Source organism: Eptatretus burgeri, chromosome 10 (assembly GCF_056783735.1).
Source record: "Eptatretus burgeri isolate ZD-2024b chromosome 10, Ebu_testis_v1, whole genome shotgun sequence".
Classification (NCBI taxonomy): domain Eukaryota; kingdom Metazoa; phylum Chordata; class Myxini; order Myxiniformes; family Myxinidae; genus Eptatretus; species Eptatretus burgeri.
Genome location: NC_140970.1, coordinates 33,282,206 through 33,300,888, shown reverse-complemented (window position 1 = coordinate 33,300,888; position 18,683 = coordinate 33,282,206). Strand labels below are relative to the sequence as shown.

Genomic DNA, 18,683 nt, shown 5'->3' with positions numbered 1-18,683 from the left:
AAGTTTTCCCATTTCTCTGATGCTGATTGTCCTGTTGTTAGAGTCTCCCAATCTACATCACCCAATTCTCTCTTCATACCCTCTAGGTTTGCCTTCCTGAAAACTAATAGCCTCACCCTACTATCCTGAACTCTAACCCTTAACAGAATCCTTGCACACACAATGTTATAGTCACTTGCTCCTAAATGCTCCCAACCTCCACCTCCTCCACCATATTGGGATCGTTATATAAAAGGAGGTCTGACACTGCACTCCCCCGAGTGGGCTTATCTACAAACTGGGTTAAAAAGCAATCTTGGAATAAAACTAGGAAATCCTCATCCTCTCTGCCCTTTCCCTGTTCCTGGACCCAATCTATCCCTGGCAAGTTAAAATCCCCCATAATCAATCCTCTTCCCTCACCACATGCCCTTTTGAATTCTTCATGTACTCCTCCTTCCTCCTCTTCCTTCACACCCGGAGCCCTATAAAAGCATCCTCCCAGTATCTTACTGTTTTTACAATATCTAATCTCTACCCATACACAATCCTCAACATTTATTCCTTCCTTCATGTCACCCCTTTCTCTTGATGTAATGCTGTCCTTTACCCAGATTACAACTCCTCCTCCTATTCTCTCCTTCCTATCACACCGATACACCTTGTAGCCTTCTAATCCCGTCCTCCAGTTACTCTCCTCCTTAAACCATGTCTCACTCACTGCAACTATATCTATATCGTACTCCTCGCTATCTACTTTGGCTTCAAGCTCTTCCATCTTATTATTTAAACTTCTGGCATTGGTATAGAATATATTCAACTTTTCCCTTCCTGAAATTCTATTTTCCTGCCTGGCTTTGCTCATCACAATTGCATCATCCGTTCTTTCCTTAATAGCTTCCCCATGAAATCCTTGAAATGATGAAACCTTCATTTTGATCTCACTATTAATAAGCACACATTTGGTCTGATGGAGCATTTATTTGTTCACTGCAATTCCCTTATTTGGATGGATGAGTGCATTGGTGGGACCACCAGCCAACTACCATTTGGAATGTGTTGTGCATCTGACAAAATACACATTCCAAATACACCTGCTCCACCACTTTAACTTCTTGATATTTTAACAGGTAACAACATTATGTCAAAGTATTTTTGGATGAACATCAGAAAGTTGAATGCAGATTTATCAATGGCCGGCATGAAAATGACAGATGCTACTATCACTGGAGGCTGTGCCAATTATCATATTCACCGTGTGGTTTTCTGCCTGGTTGGCCATCCAATAAATGTAAATAATCAAGAGCCTGTACGTCTCTAAACCTATTCCTGTGATGAAGAGGAACAGGTTCAAGTACATGTACACCACCACCCACTCACCCAAAGGAACTAACAGCCATAAGAAAATATTTATAGGACTTTATCCCAAGTGTTCTGTGATGTGCCAAACAACTACCTGTTATCTTTTTCAGCATTCAGGAGCAGATTGAAGCTGTCAACATTCCTTCTGAAGTTGAGATTGTCCATCATACTAAGAAAATACTTGAAGGTGAGCATACAAGGCACTACAATCTGTTGACAAGCAGTGAGCTTGCAATACTTTTACTTCAATTGGCAGGACAAGAAAGACGGGAGAGGAGCCGCATGGTCGTCTGCACGTTTTGCTCTCAAGGTAGTGGAAATCTCAGCCTGCGGCAATTTAAGGACAACCACCAGAGCTACGATCCACTCTGTTACCCCAATATTTTCACGTATGGAACTGATGGTTTCCATCTTCATATCCCTCATCAGCATGGTCGATGCTTGGTAACAACTAAGCAGTTCTACGTGTACAGGATGATGAAGCATCAAGATAGATTCAGTATCCTTCATAACTGCAACCGGCTATATCAACAATACTGTGTCGACATGTGGGCCAAAACTGAGAGTGAACGTCAGCACTACCTGCAGTTCCATAAAAATCAGCTTCATGGCAATCTCAACAATAGTCTGCAAGATGCCATTCAGCAGGTGAAGCAGATCGTGCTGACGATTCTTTCATCCACTTCTACAGGAGGACCAAGATTTATGTTTAAGCACAATCACATTGCCATGGCCACTATCCTAAAATTTGGCAAGCCAACATTATTTGTTACGTTCACCTGCAATGCACAATGGCAGAAAATTGTCAGTGAACTTGAACATGGCCAATCAGCTGCTGATTGACCAGACTTGACATCCAAAGTTTTCAAAATGAAAAGTTACAGCAAATGTTCACAAATATCAAAAACGTGTGCTTGGTCACCTGAGGGCTTTTGCCTATACAATCAAATTATAGAAGCGTAGATCGTCTCATCCGCATATCCTGCTCTTCTTATAAGGTGAGCAACACACATTGCATGACATTGACAAAGTTGTATGCACCGAATTCCCAAACCCCATCAAACCAAAATCTCAAGAGCTAATTAATGCGTCAAGAAATACAAGGTGCATGTTTGAAGAGGTTCCTGAAGGACTTCCTTGCAGAGTGATGAATCATGTATGGTAGACGGCATCTGCTTGAAGAAATTCCCGAAAGAATTCTGCACTTAAACTCCACTCGGAGATGATCCTTATCCCACTTACCAGCGTCAAGTCCTACAAATCCCAGCCTTACAGCCACGGTTACCATATCTGTTAACTGTGCAAGTAATGTACAAACCTATCACTTCCACATAAATGTTAAACATTGTGTTGCAATAAGAGCAGTTAAGTATCTTTACAACTACATTTGCAAAGGTGTTGATCAAGCCACCATTACCTTTTTCGACTGAGGATGATCACATCAGAGTCGCAATAAATGCATCCAATGATGAGATAAATATGTACTGATAATGCCGCTTTGTTGGTGCTTCAGAAGCAGCTTGGAGAATCCTTGGCTTTTTGGCACAAGACCATTCTCCTACAGTAGAACCACTTTCTATGCACTTACTGCACCAGCAGCAGGTTATCTTTAACCCTACTCATCCACACCAATATTTAGCTGAAGCAGCTACAACTAAGCTGACAACTTTCATTCTGAAGAACTCCGAAGATCCTGAAGCACGTAACATTCTTTTTTTGATTTTCCGGAGCACTATACCTGGTATGAATCTCGCAAATGTTGGCAGCGACGCATGCGACTTGCAAGTACAAAGCCACAAACTACTGGCAGAGTTCACACTCTAACTTACGTCTTCTTCTGCACTCCAAAGCCAGAGAGGCAATCTTCCAGGATCTATGGACAATAAATGGTCATGTCTGTAATATTTTCAAGCATGCATGCCAGATTTTTAATCTACTTGAGGACAACAACGGGTGCTTTCAGTGTCTTTCTGAAGCCGCAGAGATGCAGACACCATTCAACTTAAGAAGTCTATTCATCACTTCACTGCAGCTCTGTGAGCCTGCAGAACCCTTGAACTTTTACCACCAAAATATAAATGATATATCTGATGATTTTCCTTCTCAGTGATGACAACGAATAAGGCTGGGAAGGTTCTTCAAGCTGCAGTTGAAAATGACTTACTCTGCAACCTACACAGTCGGTTGGAACAGCATGGATACACAGCAATGGAATTCGGCCTTCCTCGAGCAGATCATCCTCTGGCAAATCAGCGTGACCTGGCAGCAGATGAGATAGACTCTGAAGCAGATGCATTTTTTAATGTATGTTTGCTCAATGTTGATCAGGCTGCTGTATTCCAAACACACAAAGGTAAAATGGATTGTTGTGAATGGGGAGGGTGGGGTAGGGAGGGGGGGCGTCATCTTCATTGATGCCCCTGACGGAGCACGTATGACTTTTCTGCTAATATGATTTTAGCCTATGTCCACCAGCTTCTTGGGGAATCACTAAAACTCTCTTAAAACTCTGCCAGACAGCAAACTCCCACGTTAAATTGGCCATTCCACAAACACAGAGTTATATCTGCAACATCACATCTTGAAATGCAACTAGTCGCCTTCTGCAGGCTGCAGACTTGCTGGTGTGGGATGGGGCTCCAATACATCCATTGGGACCATACTCTGTGCAGAGTTGGTGCTGCCTAAGCAGTCTCCTTGGCTTCTGGGCACAATCCTGGATGGGTCGCCACTCCAACACAGATGGTGTTATTGTTTTCTCATTGAAGCACTTGATCGGTCACTTCAATATTTAATGGCTAGTAGTGGTCTTCTCTGCAGGAAATTCCTGATTCTTGGAGGCAATTGTCACCAGATTCTCTCAATGGTTCGCTGAGGAAAACATCCAAACCGTCAATGGCTGCATTATCAGCTCTCCTTTATGGCGACTCTGCACCATGCTTAATCTACACGTAAACATGCGTGCGTTCCATCATGTTACGACTTGTGATGAAGTACAGTATGTCACGAGTGGCTAAAACATTATGCGGATTGGTTGCTGCAGCGAGATGAAAGGCGCCTGCCCACTATTGATGGCTTGCTCGACAAAGATGTCATCAAATTGCCACCTGATCTCTGTGTTAGCTGTTAGCTAGGCTAGAATGAGCAATGCATCACATAAACCTTTAGTGGCTTGCCACAAAGGCCATTCTTAGCACTACAAACAGAATTATTGACATAATCAATGACAAAATAATAGTCTTCCTGGCAAATTCTTTATCATTAAAATTACAAATTCCGTAACCGATGAAGACCAGTCTGCTCTATATCCACCTGAGTTTCTTAACTTTATTAATCTGTTTGGTCTCCCACCTCACAAATTGTCCCGAAAAGTTAGTACACCCGTCGTGCTATGCCGGAATCTCGATCCTCGCAATGGCCAATGCAATGGCACATTATTTTTTTCCTCACCAAGGTTGCTGACTGATTTCTGAACGCTTAGTGGTGATAGCCTGAAAACTGTCCTGATGGTAAGAATTCTTCTATCCCCTTCAGATACAGATCTTCCTTTCAAACTATGGCGATGTCAGTTTCTGGTAAGGCTGGCCTTCTCAATGATGATCAATAAAAGTCAAGGCCAGACCCTCCTATGTTGTGGAGTATTGCTCCCAACCAGTGTCTTTACACGTGGCCAACCGTACGTCATGACAAGCCGAGTTCGAGATAATCTTGATGTGTGTATCTTTGGAGACAAAGTGGAATTTGATGGAGGGAGAACACCATTGCGTGGGGAAAACGCGAACCCATAACATTGCTTCTACCGAGGTCAGAAACTCTCTATCAGTAGCCTGTTAAAAAAAACGTTGCCATCGCCATCTGCTTTGACCCATGAAGAACTACTTTAAATAACGTTTCTTTGATTCTTCTAAAATTCACGACTTGACGTTCTCTGTGCCTCACTTACATATTTCGTATGTGCACAGTATAATAATCACACCTGTGTCTGAAGGAAGCCGTGCAGTATGGCCTTTCCTTTCCATGATTCTCGGCAGCTAGAGCTCCCCCCTTGTGTCGATTCAGCGTCTGCATCGCTTAAATAATTTTTTTGATGGACGGACATACCAATTACACTGGGCTGCATTTGAAATATTTTTTTCAGAGGTCAAGGTTTTCTTAAGGTCCTTATATGTTTTTTCCATGCTGAATTCAGAAATGTATCTAATTTCGCTCAATCAGATCAAGTTTTTATGGAATTTTAAGGAAAAAAATAATCAAAATTTTTGTTTTTTTACTTAGCATTTTTTTTAATTCAAAATCAGACTTACATTGACAGAAAATGTACAAACTATACATATAATGACACACAAGTACACTTAATATGGAAGAAAGTGCCTTCTCAATTACTTTCATTTCAATTTCAGAAAAATATCGATAAATCGTTGTTTCTGGCAACACCCAACTTCAGTCGCTCCAGCAGTTGCTGTTTTCCTTCGTCTTTTTAATGTTGAATTTCACATTAACGGTACTTGTGTGTCATTATATGTATAGTTTGTACATTTTCTGTCAATGTAAGTCTGATTTTGAATTAAAAAAATTTTTTTTTGATTATTTTTTCCCTTAAAATTGAGATAGCATTTGACCTGATTGACTTGACTTGTCCTGATTGAGGACCTGAGACTGAGACCGCGGTGAGATCGCGGTGAGTCCACCCGTGACTGGTTCCCGGCGTTAGTCCGAGAGGGTCACGACTGGATTGTCCGTCCGGTGGGCGACGTGCCGCGATTCGAGTTACGTGGCCGTCGCACGCCGGCGGGCGCGAATACCGCAACACTGGTGTCAGGTCGTGCGATACAAATTCATCGCCCTCCTCGCGGCACTGGTATCGGAGAACAGGAAAACGGGCTCTCCTGTCTCCGGCTAAATTCACGGGAATCGGTCCAGGGGTGAGAGAAGCGACCCCCGATTCCCTCCAAATTACGAGCGATTCAAATTAACCCTTCACGAGAAGCAAGATGGCGTCTCAAGGCGAGCGGGAGCCGGGGGTATTAGAAATGGATGTAGAATGTGTAGAATCCATGGCTCAGGATGAAATCCCCGTGCAGGAAATGTTGATTGTGCAGGAACATGAACTCCCCCAACTGAGCCCAGAGCCCGAAAAAGGTGCGGCAGCGGCCGCGGTGTATGACACCTCCCCCCCCTCTCCACCAAGACCCTTCCCCAACCCCTGCCGAAACGGCTCAGCTGAGTGCATCCGACATGGCCCAGCTATTCACCATGCTGGCACAAATGAATGCGGAAATGAAAGGCATGAACGAAAAGATGGATGCGAATACACAAAAAATGGATGAAAAGATGGATACAAATACAAATGAAGTGAAAACGACGATGGATGCGAATACACAGCAAATGAGGGAAGAGATGAAAAAGCTACGGGGTGAGACGCAGAACATGGGCCGATGCCTGCAGGCGGGCATGAAGGCCGTGACAAAGGAAATAATAGTTGAGACGAGACACGAGGTGACGACGACAGAAATAATAAAATGTATAGAGACACGGGAGACAGAAAAAATAGAGGGAAGACTGCACGATGAAGACGGGGTAAGTGACGCACACACACACACGGAGGTAGTGGAGGATAATGGGGGTGAGCTCGCGGAGCGTGTAGGGACCCAGTGGGAGCACCGGGATGGCCTCCTCCAGGAACGAGGGGAGGGAGTCTGCCCCCTTGAGGCGGATCACGACCAGGTGAGTTCGGTCGTGCTTTGCGAGGTTGAGAGGACGGGTGCTGTGGACGGGTGCACGGAGAGCTTGGGGGGTATAGAGGCCCCGGAGACCCTTGTGGGGACACGAATCCCCAGTGTGGTTGGCCCTGTGTGTGTGGTGCAAGGTGTGAGTGCGTCACCGTGTGTGGAAGCGACCCCGTGTGTGAGTGGTGTGGTGGCGATGGTGCCAGAGTGCGTGCTTCCCAGCACGCCGGGTGTGGATGGGGAACCGTGTGTGGAAGAGGCCGTGGGTGTGAGTGAAACGGCCTGTATGAGTGAGGCACCGCGGGTGAGTGCCCCCGCGTGTGTGGGTGAGGGACCGTGTGTGGAAGAGGCCGTGGGTGTGAGTGAAACGGCCTGTATGAGTGAGGCACCGCGGGTGAGTGCCCCCGCGTCTGTGGGTGAGGCACGGAGTGTGAGTGAGGCACCTTGGGTTAGTGCCCCCGCGTGTGTGGGTGAGGCACCGTGTGTGGAAGAGACCGCGTGTGTGAGTGTCGCCGTGTGTATGAGTGAGGTACCGCGGGTGAGTGCCCCCGCGTGTGTGGATGAGGCACGGAGTGCGAGTGAGGCACCGCGGGTGAGTGCCCCCGCACGCGTGAGTAAACGGCTGTGTGCAAGGGAGACCGTGTGTGTGAGAGAGCGGTATGTGAGGGAGATGTCGGTTGGCATGCGGGAGCACGCAGCCGCGTCTCCCCGTGTGAATGTGATGGTGTGGACTGTATGCGTCGTAACACGCAGGTATGCGTGTGTGGAATGGAGACGGAGACGGCGACAGAGGAGAGAAAGCCGAGTAGCGGCTGTGGTTGCTTCGGGGACCGTGCCGGGTTCACCCAGCAGTGAGCACGAGGTTCGTGCTGTGCAACGCACGAGACCACCACGTGCTCGCTTGCGAGAGTGAAGTCCCGGTCCGGAAACGCACGCGGTGGATTTGCCGATCCCGCGGACGGACAAAGTTTAGGCAGGTAAACGGATTTGGACCGGACGGGTTCTCCACGCGATCGTGTGTGTTAAGCTCCAACGGGCAAAGCACATGTGTTCGCGTGGGGAACCCCTCGAGACGTGGGGCTTGTGTTTTTTTTTTGCGCACGGTGACGTCATGGCTGCACGTGTGGTTGGAATCCGGCAGGAGGGGTATCCCGGCCGGATGGTACCATCCAAGGAGGGACGAGGAACACGTGCAGCTGCATGACGTCACGGGCAGGTGCAAAGTGCGCGAGCTCTGAGTTGCCGCGCAGGTGCTGCGCATGAAAAAAAAAAAAAAAGAAAACAGTAAGCCTCACTTTCGGGTGCAAAGGATTCCTGGGCAAGGGGTGGAAGACCCCCTTACCTGGGCACAGGATAGAAACTAGTTAGGGGGAAGGGTTAGCTTAGTTAGACCGACTTCATGGGGCAGGGGTAAGTCCTCATGGAGTCCGTGGAATGGACTAGTTAGAGGGATTGTAGCCAGATTTAGGTTGGGAAATAAAATGATTTATTTGGAGACCGTGACAGACTGGTGAATGTGTAGAGGGGACGTAGCTTAGCTACGTAGTGTTAAAAGGAACGTGCTACTAGTTTAAGGGACGACGTGGGAGCACGAGTTAGTTAGGGGAGGTAGTTAGAAGGATGGCAGAGTTCAGTGGTGTGTGTGTGTTGAAGAGTTGTTGGTGAGTGAATTGGAAGCATGTGCTTGGTGAGTGAGTGAGGCCAGCGGGTCTGTGTGTATGGAGTGAATGGGGAATGCATGGTGCGATGAGTGATTGGGGGGAGGAGTGACTCCCGCCCAAGGGACCCCGGGGTCAGTATAAAGTGAGTTAGGGGGTTAGTCAAATTGAAAAATGGAGGTCGTTTTGTTGTTGGTGGGAAAGTAGGCTCGAGACCCATTTGGAGGGGTGCAGGAGCCCTGTTGACGGGCTTGGGAGCGTGGCTGCGAAAGGTGAGTATCGCTGAGTGGGTACCCCGGGCACCAGGCTAGTCGGCCGCGGTAGGCGAGCGGCCCATGGGGGGCCGGGATAGAGTAGTGGGCACGGGTGCGCCTGCTTGGTGCGGGGGCCCGGGGCGCCATTAGCCGCGTGGGCAGTGTTGTGGGCACGGGTGACCCTCGGAAAGGGGCCCGGGAGGCCGGCCTGCCACGTGTGCGTTTCAGGGGAGGTGCCATGGGGGGGCACTCCCCGGTGTTTGGGAGCTGGTAGGCTCGGAGGCAGTGTAGTGCCCGGGGGTGCCATAGCGGGAGATTCGGCAGAGGGTCGTGCCTGCCGGAGGGAGCCACGTGTCCCAGCCAGGAGACCGTGTGAGGGCACGGAGCGAAAATTGGGGGGCGAGGCCCGAAATTGTGAGAACACCAACACAGGCGACGGGAATCTGGGTTTATAGAACCAATAGTTTAAGCGAGAGGCGCTTGTTGAAAGCCCCGGGGTAGTTTAACGGTTTAATGGTTAGGGTAGATTAGGAGATGTACCCCTCCGCACCATCCATCCCCTCGCTCTCGTTGTGGGCCGCTGGACCCACTTTGGTTATAGATCGCCGAACTCTGGGGAGGCCATTCTGAGGCTTCGTTGGGCCTCGACACAGGACGTTAGCTCTCCCTTATTCCCCTCCGGGAAGGGAACGTAGGGGTTGGGAGTAGGCTAGGTGACAGGATAGGTTAGCCGAACAAGGACGATAAAGGGGGTTAGGGGACGATTTATAGTGGGGGAGTAAAAATAAAAACAACAGAAAAAAATTAAGTTGGGGCTAAATTGGGGTTTGACAAATTAAGGGAGTGGGTATGTACAGTGACAGGCAAAGGCGATAGGTGGGAGGGAGACAGGTAGGTAGGTCCGAGCCCGCCCTCCAAGTGGCCAGCACCACCGCACTCCCTCCACAAACCTCCACTGAACGGCAAGAGCTGGCCAACTTCATCGGCTGGCCGTGTTTTGCTTCAAGGCGGAGGCCGGCCAACTTCATCGGCAGCTGTTGTGTTGCTGCAAGGCCTGTGCCGGCCGGATCGTCTGCAGCTGTGGTACTTCGAGGCCTGTGCCGGCCAGTTCATCTGCGGGCTGTGTTTGCCTGCAGCGGCCTTCTTCTGCGGGCTGTGTTTGCCTGCCACCTTTGCCATGCCATGCCCACTGCCCACGTTCACCAGCCCCGTTCAATTTTTGCTTTGCCCCCCCCCCCCTGTTCATTGCCATGCGCGCCATGATCAGAAAGCAACAGTTTGCAAGCTGCGAGAACTGCCCTGTTGGCAGCTACAACACGGGCCTGCAGTGGCGGCCCGTGCACCGTGTTTGCGTCCATCCATTCATCCATCCATTCGTTGTGTTCATTGCGTGTGCCACTTGAGCTGGCACGGAGACTGCGTTTGTGCGGCCCATGCACCGTTGTGGTTCACTGCGTTCAGTTCAAAAGGGAAGGCCTTGGACTGCGTGTGAGCAGCCGGCCACGTTCCCTGTCACCTGCATTGTTTGAGTCAGAGACTGCATGCGAGCAGCCTGGCTCCCTGCTAACTGCTTTCTTTTTGCAGAGTCCATTGATCCTGGGCCATGGTTTAGTGTAAAATTTGTAAGTTAAGGTTAAGATGTACTGTAAATATGAGTGCGCCCCCGGCATGTCTGTCTTAGCGCCGGCAATTTTATTTAAGTCGTCCGTGTGAGTGAGTTTGTTTAGGTAGTTACGCAGCCCTCAGGTTATTTATTTTGGGGACACGAATACCATTAATGTCGCACTCAGGGATCCGTAGGTAAAATGTACTAGGGGAGAACTACACATGATGGCACACGAAAATTTGACGACTCGGGACGAGTCTGTAAAAAGGGGAGGGGGTAGTGTTGTGGTTGACGGAATTCGCAAACCACCATTCAGGTCCCGTAGGTGAGATATCTCTGTAAGTATATGTGTAGTTAGCCCAAACCCGTTGTGTAGAGGGAATAAATGTCATTCATTATGGCTGCGACCCTTTTAGATAGCCGGTTTTCTTTTACTATCTTTATTTTGAACCAACCACGTCTCAACAGCCATCACACAACAACCACCCACCGCAACGCCGCTTCGTAACAACAACAACAACGCCAACAGCCACGACCTTTACCGTCACATCTCGCTCTCGCAACCATCGCATCACCGCCATTCCCGCGCCGCTTGTGGGCACCGATCCTGGACTCGTACAGGGCGCGCACCGAGCAGCGGGTGCAAAAAGCGGCCTTTCCGAGAAATCGGATCAAGAATGATTCATGCCCACTTCTGTTCCGTCCTATCGGCGAGCGTGGGGCGATTTGGCCCCGCCTCCAGGCGCGTCGGAGTATAATCGCTATATGCAGATTCGCGGATCAAGAATGATTCACGCCCACTTTTCCTCTGTCCAATGGGGAGCGTGGCTCTGCCCCCGAGCCGTTCCTGATCCAAAAATCTGCATATGATTTCTCCTGTCGGACTATAAAGCGCCGAGCGCGGAGCGAATCGAGGCAGTTGGGAAGAGTTGAAGAGTTGAGAAGAGGAAAGAGTTGGAGAGTTGTGGCGGCGGCGAAATCAGTCGAGAGGGTGTCTGTCGGGGTCCGGAGAGGCTGGAGAAGCCAAGAAGCTTTGTGGAGGTCGGCGCTCGTGTCAGAGTCGGGGAGCTGCGGAGAGGGGAGGCCGGTAACGCGGTCGAGGTCGCAGTGGCGTCGCTCGTCGCGGGACACAAGCCAGCCAGATATCCTCTTTCCCCCGAGCATAAAACAACCCCCCCTCCTGTTTCCCCCCGCGCTGAGATAGTGTGAGAAGGGGGCCCCGTTCCCACCCAATTCCAGGCAGTGCCAGCGAGGCCCGCGGAGTCGGGGCGCCGCCGCCATTTTGCGGCTCATCACCAGACGGGTAGGCTCGACGCAGTCTCGGCCCCAGGCCCGTCTGCCCCCTCATCGTTGAGGGTGGCCCCTTCCTTTTTCTTTTGCTTTGAGTATATGTGTTGTCGACGCCGTCTGTGAAGTAAAACTGTATAAGTGTTGCCGTGTGCTCGGTAGTCGGTAGTAGATCTGCATTGTGTTTCTTTTGTTGCAATTGCTTTTGGTGCATAATTGTTGTGTTTCTTCTTTTGTTACATTTGCTTTTGGTGCATAATTGTGGTAATTGTATATGTGTGCTTTCCGTTTGTCGCGGAATAAATGTGCTTTATGTTGAACTGTTTTTCCCGTTTCGCTTCGTCTTTTCTTTTATTGAATCTCCATCTTACTTCACGTAAAGGGTTGGTCGTGGGCTAAAAACGCCCAATAATTAATCGAACCGTCGAGGTTGACGATAACACCGCTCGGTTATCCCGATAGTACGGAACGGGTCGCTTAAAGTGGCCCGTGTCCGAAGTCGACCTGCGGCGAGGTGCGATCGCCCGGTCTACCCTCCGTGTGGGTACTTAGGTAGGTCGAATTTGGCGAGCAACCCTATCCCACGCAGGGGGCCGATTGGCACGATCGTGGTGAGGCCGAAAGGCCCACCCGTGACTAGTTCCCGGCGTTAGTCCGAGAGGGTCACGACGGGATTGTCCGTCCGGTGGGCGACGTGCCGCGATTCGAGTTACGTGGCCGCTCGCACGCCGGCGGGCGCGAATCCGCAACAATATAAACATTAAAAATAAAAAATCCTTCTTCAGAACCACTTAAAAGATCGATGCAAAACTTCATACATATCATCGACGAGCCATATGGAACAAAGTTTGAAATTTATTTCATATCCACCTTCATTAATGCAATTTAGCCTTAATGTGCGCAAAACTGGTTGTTAAATACCATAATAATTAATCAATAATCAATAAAGCTATGGATAATGGCAATGTACACGACATAATAGGATGCATGGATGATGCAGGTATACAGTATGGGCCATAATAGTAGCATGTTCAGTTAACGATGGTATTTCTGTTTAGAATGAGCAAGCGAGGTGAGACTATACACTCGACAAGTGCCGTTGTAGTTGCTAAAGTTGTTGTTCTATTGTTGTTAAATCCACAACTCCCCTGGGTTTCTTGATGAGTTGACATTTTCTGGCGAGGCAATATTCCACATCACTGACAAAGTAAACCCCCACAATTGCCACATTTGGGGGACAGATAAACCCAAATAAGTCAAGCAACATGAAAGAAACTCACCAAAATCAATGTCTGGCGTGCTTTCATGAAGTCATGCATCATTGGTACTTTATTTTTGAAAGAAGCAACAGTCAGTGGTGATTGTTACTTTCCAATGTTGCAGATTTATTTTTTTATATCTGAACTATGGCAATTAAATCTTTCAGATGGCACCTTCCAGCAAGATGATACTTCCTGCCACCATGCTTTGAATGGCAACCGTTTTTGAATGACATCTTCCCAGACCAGTTGATTGGTAGACATGGACCAAATGCTTGGCCAACTCATTCACCTGACCTGCCCATGTTAGTCTACATTTTTTTGAGCTATGTTAAAACTGTTTACTTTTCAAAAGCACATTCTTTTGTTGAACTTAAGGCTACGATCATGAATGCAATTCATGGAATTACTCAGCGGTTGGAAAATTGGATTGTATTATGTACTGTATGATTATGTTGTTGAAGCCAAGAAATTTTAACTGTATTCTGTAAAAACTACATGACTTAGGCTTTCATATTCCATTTAAAGTTTGCTTCAATAATGTGCACACTTAAAGTGATTTGAAATTTAAAGTTGCACAAGAACTTTATAAACACCCTGTGCATTACACATTGTATATTCAAAGGTAATAACAAAAGTATTTGGGAGAAAATGTACTGAAAATAAATAGTGGGGATTAAATTTCAAGGCTGGTGTATGTGCAGCCACAGATAGGAAATAGTTTGGAGAAAAGCTACTTGGCCAGTGATGTGTCTATCTATTGCTGTTATACCTATAGCATCATGATGGATTTTGGGAAAATATATTTCTGAAATGGCAGGTGTGGGTCAATTTGACACCTGAAAGCTGTCAGGCCTTACAAAAGACTTCAGGGGTGGATAAAAGAGGTCTAGGAAAATATGGGGGTTGTGGAAAGCCAGCAGATGGACAGATAAACAATAGCCAACACCGCTCAAAGGTTAAAGGGCCAACTATAAAATTCCTTCGAGTTAAAACATTCCAAGATCATATGCCATCTTCTGATCAAATTTTCAACTCCGAAATGCAAATCTACACATTACGACTGACTGATACACAATATTACTTTCATGCTTTTGCCACGTGATGATCTCCAGTAAACATGCATAATTTTGTTGTGTCATTATGAAATGCATGTGCCAAGACTATTTTCTCTTGAAAACAAGATGTTGAGAAAGTTCCATCACTGCAGTAGCTGAGAAATGAGCAAGCCTTGGCAGGCCTGGATGAAGTTTAATCTCAACAACTTAGCTAACATTGGGGGCATCCCACAGTGATCAAATGAAGGCATGAACATTTTACACATTTTCATGAACATTATTTCACAAATATCAATTCAATTCTCACCACGATTTTTTTATTCTTCTTTCCTTTTGAGGTGTATTAAACAATGAGGAAATAGAAGAGATGACAAATAAAACTAGAAGGGCACTCGGTGGAGCGCATACCTCTGCCACGTAATGTCTGATCCACGAGAACATATCGGGCCTTTAAAATTTTTGAAATATCATGCTATACAGTACTATATCGTTTTGGCCCAATCTCTCAATGGTGAAGAATCACTTTTAAAATTAAATAATTCTCATATCCAGATCCAGATTTGAATCTTCACCCAAGTCGAATCAATTCGTCGTGGTCACACACCCAACCTGCCCACCAAGTTTCGTCCGAATCCATCTGCAACTTTTTGAGATATCGTGCTATATATCATTTTTGGCCCTATCTCTCAATGGTGAAGAATCATTTTTAAAATTCTAGTAGTCAGATCGGGATCCAGATCTTCACCAAAATCGAATCAGTTCATCCTTGTCACACACCCAGCGGCCCACCAAATTTCATCCAGATCCATCCATAACTTTTTGAGATATCCTTCACACAGACAAACAAGAAGACGATGTCATGCAGAGCACGACACTTGCAAAATCCATAAAACAAATTTGACCTCAAAAATAATTGCTGGTTGAATTCACTGACCAAATAAGCAACTCCTCTTCAAATTTCAAGTCAATCGGATGAAAATTGACAATTTTAGAAATTAGGCCTCATGTTGACCTCCAAATTAAATGGTGGTTGAATTCCTTGACCTGAAATATAAATCCTCTTCAAATTTCAAGTCAATCGGATGAAAATTAAGGATCTTCGAAATACCACCATGTTTGTTGACCTTTGGCCTATGTTGACATTTTGGTCCATGTTGACCTCAAAAATAATTGGCTGATTGAATCCAATGAGCTGAAATTTAAATCCTCTTCAAATTTCAAGTCAGTCGGATGAAAATTGAGGATTTTAGAAATCTCACCAAAGTTGTTGACCTTTGGCCTATGTTGCTGTTTTGAGATTTTGACCTCAATAACAATGGGCTTCTTTCTTATGACAAAATCTACCATGTGGTGAAGTTTCGTGAAGATCGGTTTAAAATTATGACCTGTTGGCGACAAACAGACAAACAGACAGACAGACAGAATAACAAAATCGACTAACCAATGTACTTGAAAAATCTTCGATTTTGCAAATAACAAACAGCAGAGAGGGGTGAAAACATCACCTCCTTCACCTTTGGTGGTGGAGGTAATTAAGAGTGAGGGAAACAGCAAGTAGCATTAATTATCATTCAAGGCAAGTCACATCTATTTGGTTATGATTATGGTTACCTTCAAGCATCTCCTTCACATGCGTCAACTCCTGCTCATTATCTGAAAATTGTAAAACAATTCCCTCTTCATCCTCTTCATCCACATCGGATACAGGAATCAGCGACCGTGAGGATGACGTGGCCATCAAGCCACCCCACATTCTCTCTACCTCCTCCAGCAAGGATGATGACCGGCCAGGTCTGTTGTGTTGTCTTTCCTTTTCCACTTTCAAACTCTCCGCTTTGCAGTTCGAGCCATTGGGGGCTGAGAGTAGTGCGGCAATATCCTGCGGGCAATCGACATCACCTCCACATTCTGCAGGGGGGTGGAGGGGGGGGAAACCAACAAAAATATTGCAGGGATTGGGTAAACAATACGAGGTAAACAATTACAACTTTACATCAGGTCTTTACAAACAGAGCTGCCTCGTCAGAAGAGTGCAGTGATAATACAGTGATGAAAAGGTTGGCATCACAACTGACATTTACATTATGTATAACATATAAACAGCACTAAAGCAACCTCAAAGGCTAACAAGCTAAACGAGAGAAGCATTTTGCTGCGGCACCACTTAGCCAGACAAATAGCAAAGTTTATCTTTGTCAGAACAGAACTGAACAGAGCATGCACAAATGGCTTTATTTAGAAACTAACTCTATCTTTCTCATGGGTAAGAGTTATTCCGCTTTGATCACTAAGTTGTTGTTTATCCATGATCAGTTTTGCTCGAACAGATCCATGGCATGGAGACAGCTGAGCGACCTCCTGGCAGCCACCCAGAGATCCCTCACATCTAAGATGTTGTGATCACTCAGTTATTGAAGCAGCTGCAAACTCATGGAGTTCCTGACAAACCCTAAGGATGGAATGGCAGATTCTTGACCGGCTTATGTATTCATGTGATTCGTTATCAAATATGTATTTCTCCCCAAAGGTGGCAAGAGCCATCATTATCATTCAAGGGAAGCTCTGGCATTATTGTGCTGAGGTCATTTCCTCAAAAAAGAAAAACAACGTGCTTGAAAATTTTGCTTCAAACAGCAAAGCCCTCACAGCTGTATTTTCAACAATAATTTCTGCCCCTTTATTTTCCCCTCTGACTCGCATTTGACGTAACCATACCAAACAAAGCAATATGGGAAATTATTTTTCCCACAACCTGCACAGAATCAGTATATGGTTATATCGGGGTTATATCTGTGCTATACTTTTTAAACAGGTGTCGCAGCAGGTCAAGTTTGTGCTATCACTACCGGCAATCTGGATTCCGAGTTGTGTGGTTTTGAGCTGGAGATAAAAGCCTCGGATAATGCATCACTTCTTTCACATCACCAGTGAGGAATACTTTAGAGAAAAGGCTTGCGCTCATCAATTACAGGCCATGACAAAGAAAAGGCTCTTAGTAGGTCATTTTCACAAATGCTTTCCAATGAGGACTCCACCGATCTTTGCTGCCAGGCTGCTCATTTTGTTGGCTCTGTAGCCCAAGTTGAGCCAGAATACTCTCTGCAACCTTTTACACAGTAAATGCCGACCGCACGTGAGATTTCATCTGGAAAGCATGGCAATCCCATTGGATGATTTAATTACAGACTCAAGTACCTTAGCTTGATACAATCAGATCTAATCAAAAACAAAAAAAAATACGGCCCGTGTGCCCTGGTCAGTTCGATATTGGATATATTCATTCAAATTCAAACAAGGATATATTCAAACAAGGTGTAGACATTGTTCCATAGAACCATGACACCAAACCAGAAGTAAAAACTACGACTACTCTTGGAGTTTTATGACTTTGAAGATTAATTGGTCCTAATGAACTTCATACTCATGAAGACTCATTATTTTTCCTCCTGGACAAAAATTCGGAAAAAAAAAACGCTCAGACAAGCTGTAAATATTGTTCCATAAAACCATTATACCAAAACCAGAAGCAAAATCTATGAATAGTCTACGAGTTTTAGGACTTTGAAGATTAATTGATTTGACTAATTAACTAAATCAATTGGTGACAAATCTGAAATTTTATTGCGGGAGGTGCTGCGGCATCTCCCCGAGTATCATCCCTCCGAGTTTCAAGTCATTCTGACAACAGGTTGCAGAATAATGATCGAAAGATTGATTGCGGACAGATGGATGGACATGGACCCCCATTTTATAAGTCACTTCCTTTCGGAACTGACTAATGAGGAAAATTTATGGAATCACTGTGCATACAGAGGTTTTAAATTTTCCATCCAGAGTAGTAAGCTTGAAGCCATCCGATGGGCATTAACCATTGAATTTTCAGAACTGCATCCTCAAAAGTCTAAAATCACAAGGAGAAATTAGCAAAAGAAAACAGACTGGTGTTTCCTTGTAGGAATTTCAAGTGCTAAACAGACCATTATTCCACTGACCTTGAGAGTTTGAGGATATCGATAACTTTTGGATTTAAAGAAAAATTTAACACTGCACATAAAAAACGAGCTGTAACACAGTGCCATATAAGAGGGGAACTTCTCTATTACAAAGCGAGGTCTTTGTATGGCTAAACCGAAGCTGCATCAATTGTTCTTATCTTTACGCAGTTTTATTAGTCACAATATATGAAGCTAAGATTGTCCACAGAGAAAGACAAAGCATATCCCTCTGTTTTTGAAGAGGCAGTTTTTCAAGGAGACAGAGGAAGCACAATGATCGGAGAACCACTTGGGGGGGGAGGGGGGTGAGGCTTTTCTCTGCATTTGGTTGAGTGGGATATGTACAGGGACATACTGAGAAAGTGGATGATTTCAGTGATTTTATCTGCGACAGTGAAAGGATTGGTGGAGAACCAGGAGTCTTGCCAGTGGTAGTCTGCAACGAATTTGCTAAAAATTGGTGAAGGTTATTCCAGTTGGCAGAGTCAAAACGCCAAAC

The 18,683-nt window shown here is 46.0% G+C and overlaps 1 protein-coding gene across 8 annotated transcripts in view; it reads right to left on the bottom strand.

The window, feature by feature from the left end:
• The window catches only part of LOC147018264 (kazrin-like), a 497,988-nt gene that overhangs the window by 165,235 nt on the left and 314,070 nt on the right, over positions 1-18,683 (bottom strand). For all 8 annotated transcript variants that reach the window (XM_085897805.1, XM_085897806.1, XM_085897808.1 and 5 more), the window contains one exon: positions 15,801-16,097. In XM_085897805.1, the coding sequence (XP_085753931.1) occupies positions 15,801-16,097 (297 nt within the window). The remainder of the gene's footprint in view (positions 1-15,800; positions 16,098-18,683) is intronic.